The 8,232-nt window shown below is 36.6% G+C and overlaps 1 protein-coding gene across 1 annotated transcript; it reads right to left on the bottom strand.

Annotated features, from left to right (window-relative positions):
• Positions 1 to 526: 526 nt before the first annotated feature.
• On the bottom strand, positions 527 to 1,901 carry LOC104601714 (protein IRX15-LIKE-like). The gene has a single exon (XM_010265146.3). The coding sequence runs from the start codon at positions 1,684 to 1,686 to the stop codon at positions 748 to 750; it is 939 nt and encodes a 312-aa protein (XP_010263448.1). The 5' UTR covers positions 1,687 to 1,901; the 3' UTR covers positions 527 to 747.
• Between the last annotated feature and the right edge of the window lie 6,331 nt (positions 1,902 to 8,232).

Raw genomic sequence — 8,232 nt, 5'->3', positions numbered from 1 at the left:
GATGGGGAGAAGGTAAGACTTGTCGTTATGCAGTATGATCCTGCAATATCCGAAGTCTGCTAAGAAGATATTGGGATTTATTCGTGTCACTTCAGTTCTTGGGCCCCGAACTTGATTAACAGTCGATGTGGCATTACAACGCGGTGAACTATTGCCGAAGTGACTTTACGCCAATCTCCGCATAGTACTGACTAGGCTCCCCTTCTGAGTTGTCATCTTAGATTGTGTCCATGTGACTTTTATTTACTGGGTCGTGCTAAATTACTCCTCATCATAACATATCTCGTACTTATTATTTATTATTCACGGGAGATGTTCCCCATGCACCCCACCGACAAACAAGGGTCAAGATCTCATCCCAAAATCTCAATAGAACTTTCATCCACCAATTCGCACACGCTCCAGGGTCCTGGATGTGGGAATTGAGAATTAAACACTTTACCACGTGACCATTAAAGTGCATCTATGCTGTATCCCCTCCTCACATGACCATCCCCATTAAAATTATCTCCAAAACAAAAGAAAATTAAAGAATAGAATCTCTTTCTCTTTCTCTTTCTCTCTAAACTTTTAATCCTCCCTACAGCACCGACACTCTGTTTAACCAAAATTTCACATTTCTTCATTTTCTTTAAGTGTATGAAGATACACTGTTTTCACAATTTAACAAAATATAATGGAAAAATATTACTAAACATAAACAGAGACATAAGAAATTAATCCCAGAATCATCGACTCACGATGCTTCTACGATGATGATGCCGACGGTAACGATGTGGTGCGATTGCGACAGAATTGGAACGTCTTTGCATCCATCCTTTCTAGTACGAAATGCCCAAGCAAGTCCTTCGACTCCACCAGGTTCTCCTTGCACAGGAACTCATCGCTGCAAACTCTTTCCACCTCTCTGTTGAAGTCATGGACAAACACATGCGTCTTCCTATCTCCGCTTCTCTTGCTCCTCGCCAGCACTCCCGATGTGAAGATCGCCGACATGCGGCCCGGCGCCGACGGGTAATAGCCACGCGGTCCGTCCACCAGTATCACATCCCAAGCAACCTCGTACAGGTGATTCGGGAGGTCGTTGATCCCCAGCTTACAGTCGGAGAAGAGTAGGTTCTGTACGGGTCGGCATTCGTTGTGGAGCTGCTCCCGCGCAGACGCGATGAGATCTTTCATTTGGCTCACCTTGGTTGTGTACTGAACGTCGTACGCTTCCATGTCGGGGTGTTTTTCTTCGAATTTCGCAATGTAATACTCGCTCTCGTCGAGGAAGACCGTCCGCCCGTAGTGATTCAGAGCCTTCCACAAAAGGGTCTCGGGGGTGAGGCCGAATACGAGAAAATTGCAAGGAGAGGGGCAGCGCTGGAGGACGTCGGTGATCATTTTGAGCTCCGCATCTGACATCCGGCCGGTGACGTTAGAGATGGAGGCGTAGTGGAGGAGGGCATCGGCAACGCTCTTGGGCAACCGCGAATGACCCGAGACAGAAGAGGAGGAGGTTACAGAGGTGGTTGCGGCCGTTGATTTTGCAGAATCTCTAGTATTGAAGAGAGTAAGAAGGAAGGCGAAAGTGAAGAAAGTAACAAAAGCGAGAAGCCAAACTCGATGGGGCACTCCTTGCTTGTGAACGGAGGGGTGGATGAGAATCACCTTGGTATTGTTGTTGTTGCTGCTGCTCTTCATGACTTGGTACTAGAGAGAGAAGGAGAGATCTGGAATCTGAAAGAGGGAATAGACCAAAATTGCAATGGGATAGAATAGAGAGAGAGAGAGAAAGAGAGGGATTAGCTAGACCGGATTGCAGAAGGAAAGAAGAGTGTCGAGTCCAAAGAGGGGTTTGATTGGAATCATATTTAGAGGGGACGTGGTTGTGAAGGGAGGAGTGAGGGGGACGGGATATCTCGTGACATGTAATAAACTTAAATTATTAAATAAATAATGAGAATAGGGTGGGCTCAGAGAGAGATTCAAGAGAGGTATGGTGCAAGAGACCGAGACGCGACCTACTAACTGTACACCAGCGAGGTGTCATTGTTCCTTAAATTTTGCTTGCTTTTGTTTCAACAAGTGTTGGTGTTGTCTTCTTTTTTTATTTTTTTATTTTTGTATTACTCATGCTTACCGGGAAACTTTATTGGCGTAAACAAATCAGTCGTTCACTTCCCAAGAGATCCGAACCGACTGATCTGCCTAAGGTTGAGACAGGGTGTGGCGTGTCTAGTGGGTCCAGGGCCTATCGTCCATGGTCAAGATGAAATTTTAGAAACCCCCCGGGCCCGGCCGGCCGGCCCCCCGAAAAATGAAAGTAAAAGAAAAATGCAATTTAATTATACCATTTTATCGCCGATGATCTCAAAACCAAAGAGTAAACGACTAAAGATTGCTCGATAGACCCTTCTTTAAGGGAAGGAAACCAGTCCACCAACACACACTTGTAGTACTGATTGAATTGAAAATATGAAGAATATTCGAGTTGCTTGAGTAACCAACAACTCCGGAAAACCGCCTTTACATACGGATAATGGAGGGAGGTGCGGGCTAAATCTCCGTCTATGATTCCGTAGTTTTAGAAATAAAAAAGAAATGAGTCAAATCAACAGAATAAATATTGTGATTATTTAAGAGAAAATGTAAAAGAAAACAAAAACAAAAAGAGAAAGTGAATTAAAGAAAATAGTAAAGCCGTTGATAATTGAATCAAATCCATGAAGCCAAGCCAAAAGAAAAAGTGTTGGTGAAGACATCGTTAAAGCCAACCCCGCATTTAACGGGGATTTCTCCATTAATTTATAGAGGGGGTTCTGGTTCTCTGATATCTTCATGTCTATGCCATGGACTGCCACCCATTTGATACGATTAAGCTTGTAATCATTTGTCATTTGTACTCTTCAAATCAAAAGGCACTTAAAAAATATGGTCCCACAAGCGGAATCATCACATCAGCAGTGAAGTCAAGTGGGAAAGCAACTCAACTCAAAGTCGTATTCCAACGAACTAACGAACATCCCAAAGTAATTCCGCCTGCATAGTCTGAATTGAATTCTAACAATCCAAATCAAATAGGCCCGCTTAGACATGTGCCCCACGAGAAAAACGTCCGCATTTGATTGGATGGCCCAAATTGACGACCACACTATGTATAACATGTGTATGTGTATGGCATGGGCTGCACGTAGGGGTGTCAATTGGACCGGATTTCGTCCAATCCCGATCCAATCGAATGTGATTTTATTACAAATGGACCTAGTCCAATTCATTCCAATGAATATTTTGGATCGGTTCACAAATTCCTGTTAATTTAGATTGGTTTTAAAACAAACCTGATCCATTGATACCTATATTCTTATCTTCTATCAATGGATCAGATATTGGCTCAATCCAATATAAATTTATTATGGGTGGACCAGGTCCAATGCAATATGTCATGTTGATCCGTTCTAATTCAATGTCTTATTGGTCTGTCCAATTCATCCAAATAGATTTTGATTTGGACAAAATCCAACCTAAAACCGATCCATTAACACCCCTAACTGCACGGGTTATAGGAGACCACTGGACTTATTACTTGTTAGCATGGCGGGATCGGGATGTGCACAACAACACACCATTCATTTTACAAGGCTAATCCATCATTTCTATTACTCCCACACGCGTGATGTATTCATTAATGAAACTTGTTATTTTCTTAGGCTGAATTTCAATTCTACAAAGGAGGGGTGGGTGCCCTTGTTAATTAAATGTAGTGGTGAAAATTGAAAAGTTCCTCGTGTGAACCTTTTTTTGAGCAGCTTGAACAATATCCTCTCAAGAGAGATCAAGAAACATCGAACATTTTTGTTTTTTTTTTTTTTTATTCTTCCATCATTTAGCACTCTTTAAATAGTATGGTAATAATCACAACTTCTATACGGTATTTATTCAAAGAATTTCAAATTCAAGGTATAATAAAATCATAATTTCGAAAGTGGGGGTGTCAAATGGACCTGTTTTGGATTGGATTCAATCCAAATTAAAATCAATTTGTAAAGATTGGATAGGCCAATGAGACATTGAATTTAACCAGCCCAGATTTAATGGTTCAAACTATTTATTGAATTGGACTCGACATGTTCCATCCATAATTAATTTATATTGAATTGGGTTAGATTCAATCAATATGTAGTCCATCCATATCCATAGAAGATAAGAATATAGGTGCCAATGGACCAGGTTTGGGCTAGAACCATTCTAAATTAAAACCAATTTGAATAAATTGGATGGTTCAGACATTAAATTGGACTGGTCCAAAATAGTCTAATGTATTGATCGGATTGGATGGTCCATCTATAATGGACTCATATTGGGCCAGATCGGAAGTCCAATTGACACTCCTATTTGAGAGCATTGGACAGTAGCAGTAAGGAGGAAAGAGAGTTTGCAATGCTGTATTTGGTTACGCAATACAAATTGCATTGGAAGTACAAATTTTGTGTCTACTTTTCTTTCAACTTTAAGGTGATACTTGGTACTGTGGTTGTTTCTAATTGGAACGCTGTCACATCAACACCACCAAAGACATTTTTTAAATTTAAAAATCAATTTATTTGGTTGGGGGCTAGCTGCTTTCATTTAAAACGGTTATAGAACATTTATACTAGAAAAATAAATCAAGAGATATTGGGAGAAATGCCAAGTTGATATTTCCTACACCAGTCCAGTCCATTTGAAGAAATAGTCTAATGACCTGGTTAGCTCTTAATTGGCATCTACGTAGCATGTTAGATATATATTTTAGTGCATCATCATATGTGTAATAATTAGCCAGTTATAAAAAAAATATCTACTTTTTATATTGGCCATTAGATGAGAAACAATGCATAATAGGGTGGTGTTGTATTGAATATAAACATTTTATTTAAATGTTAATGTTATAAGTAGATAATTAACAATGCCAGTACCAAACATAATAATACTAGCTCAAAACATATGTTGAACACCTACTGAACATAAGTACCAACCAAACAAAAAGTTTTATGTTAAAAAACCAACAAGACACACACCTAATGCCATTGCCTTTATAAATGTTTGAGCTTGAAATGGCAACGGTAACTAATACAACCTAAATGAAAGAAAAATGGAGGTGTCTACGTACGTAGGAATAAACTAAGGAGCAAGGAGGCAATATGATGCGGTCCCCACTTTAACTTTATTAAGAGAAGTGAGAAACAATTGAAATGGGTGGAAGGTGAGTGCATGTATAAATGAAAGCAAAAGAACGGGGTACAGTACAAAATTTACGCCCACATAAATTTTGAGTTGAATTGTGCATGCTAAAAATATCAAAAGAGTAACGAGAAATATACTTGATGAGGCATCAAGAAAGAGAAATAATTTGTTCCAAGGTGTGAAGGAGAAAGGAGATAAACAGTGTTTTTATCTTTTCTTTTATATTTTTTAAGAAAAAATTATTCTATTCTAAAAATTCTATTAAAAATTTATTTTTATTAATAATAAAATTTAAAGATTGCCTAAATCAACTACAATCCCAAAATTAAATAATTTTAACTGATGCTAGGGGTGTAGGATGTAATTATGTAAAGGATTTACTTATCTACTCCTCTGCTTGGATGTTTTGAGTCGGGTGGGCCACAGCTATGACACCAGGCCAAAGTCTTAGATCACAAGATTCTTACTCGTTGACATAAATATCTGTCCTCGTTTATTTTCTCCCGAGAGAGATGAGCCATGCGAGAGGAGTTGAATTTGCTCCCACAGACCGCACCTCACGTAAACTTTACAAACACTTTGAAGCGTACATTTGGAACATTTCCTTACTTCTCATTCATGAGGAGATATTCTGGTATGAGACACGCTATTTAAGCAGCAAAAGCAAATCCGAATTCATGCCAGATCAAACGGCAGAGGAGATTTATTTGTATTATATGTAATTAACTAGTCGGAACCCTGTTATGCATGGGATTTTTTAATCGAATTGACAATTAGAGTTAATGTGCTTTTAAAGAGTGATAGATACTTATAAACACCTTACCACAAAATTTCATCACAGATATCTCCCATTTAACCCTTCATCACACTAAGATTTTAATTGGGGTTATCTCATTAATCAAGATATTCATTTCTTAAATGCCCTTGGTCATACCATTTATGGACCAATCAAATCCCACCAAATGATCCAAAAGACCAATACTTCTAAAAACCTTATTATCAGCATCTGATTTTTTCTCAATTTATTGCCAAAACACCAATTTACCCCAAACACCTAATCAGACTGCTCTAATTCATTAGACCTAGGACCTCCTAAAATATCTTACCCTGAAATTTCAATCCAAGATCCCCCTCCGTTTATTCTTTTATCAAACCAAGATTTCCTTTCGAATCCTTTAGTTAACTTGAAGCACCCACAACCCAAATCTCCTTGATCCTAACACATCCGAATCAATTAGACTATACAATTGAACCTTAGACACACCAAAAACATCTACCCATAAATTTTCAACCTAAAATTCCTCCATTTCCCATCATCGAACAAATATTCCATTTTGGATGCTCTCATTGACCCAAATTTCTGTGATTTTGGCCCTCCAAAATCAATCAGATGTTTCCATAAGATCCTAGACACCCTAAAAGCTCTACCCACAAAATTTCAGTTCAAAATACCTTTGTTTATCCCTCCATTACACCAAGATTCTATTTCAAAGCTTCGTATTGACTAGATCAAAGTCCTTTCTGAATCTGCCCGATCTTGGCATTATTGGGACAATCTTACCCTATCAATCAACCCACAATGCTCAAAAGCACCACCCTACCAAATTTCAACAAAAAATTCCCTCATTTTCCCTTCCATCACACCAAGATTCTGTTACGAAGTTAATAAATTAACTGAATCACTACCCCTCTAGATTTGACTAATTCAAGCCTATTTAGGCCAATCTGACCCCACCAATCGATTCAACATTCCTAAAAGCCCCACTTTGGACAATTTCATTGGCTTGTACATGCAAAACCACTGTAAATACTAAAATCCATCACCACCCTTCATTTTTTTAACCCAATATACCAACCATTATTTTAGAATTTTGTTTTAAGCCCCTTAGACCCAAATTGACTAAAACACCCCTCGAGCTTACCAAAATTATCAAAATACCTAAAATAAATAAATAAATAAATAAATACCGTAATTAATTATGGTATTTTCTAATGATATTTTTGTTATTAATTATTTAATTAATAAATAGTATTTATGAAAACACTATTAATTAATTAACGAGATTTTGATATAATTAATTAATAATTCATTAATTAACAATATTTTTATTAATTAAGGTATTTAAATAAATAAATACCATAATTAATTAATAAATAATATTAAATAATGTATTTCTAATAACAAGGTTCAAAATATCGATACGCTGGTATGGGCGTATCAGGCGAATTGATATAGCTTTTGGCACTTTTTTTTTTTTTCGCAACTGGTTCAGGGGATCTGGTTTAGGCGGCCTCCACACCTTGAATCAGTTAGACCCCCGTTACACCCACTGTAGGGGCGTATCAAAGGGGTCCCGGAACGATACTTATCGGCCGATACGGGCCGATACGTGTCGATAATTTGAACCTTGTCTAATACTATCAATTAATTAAACAAATTAAATAATTCATTATGAGAGAGGGAGAAAGGATTGATGAGGTGGCTTCATGAGGGAGAAAGGCTAAAATGAAGAGTGTCCGAAAGTTCTCAATTGGGGTAAGGGATAAATCTTAGGCCATGACATAGCATGTTTCTATTTTAGTATATACAAGTAGATGTAATTGAAAATTTTCTATTAAATAACAAAATAAAAATAAATTTATAGATAAATATTGAAAATAAATTTATTACAAAAATACAATAAATAATTACAAAAAATACAATAAATATAAACTATAGTATATATAAATATATAAAAAATATAAATTAAGATTTTAAAATTATTATTAATAAATATCAATTTTTTGAAAATTATTTTCTATCATTTTTAATTGATATAAGTTAAATAATATTTTTATTATTAATACATTAATAATTGCAAATACTATTCCATTTTTAATATCTATTAAAAATTTTTTTTCTGAAAGTTATTACCTGTTATTGTTATTTGAAAGCTTCAATACCTCTAAATTATTTAATCCATTTTCATTATTTGAATAATATTTAAAAATTTAAATTACTTATATTTTATATTCTTATTATCA

The sequence above is a fragment of the Nelumbo nucifera genome, chromosome 1, assembly GCF_055504915.1.
Source record: "Nelumbo nucifera cultivar China Antique chromosome 1, China Antique-T2T, whole genome shotgun sequence".
In the NCBI taxonomy this organism is placed as follows: domain Eukaryota; kingdom Viridiplantae; phylum Streptophyta; class Magnoliopsida; order Proteales; family Nelumbonaceae; genus Nelumbo; species Nelumbo nucifera.
Note: the sequence above shows the minus strand (reverse complement) of the source record. Positions and strands in the feature narration are given on the sequence as shown.

What these genes read in the sequence shown, in the direction of transcription:
- LOC104601714 (XM_010265146.3), bottom strand. Translation starts at nt 1,686, where the DNA reads ATGAAGAGCAGCAGCAACAACAACAATACCAAGGTGATTCTCATCCAC.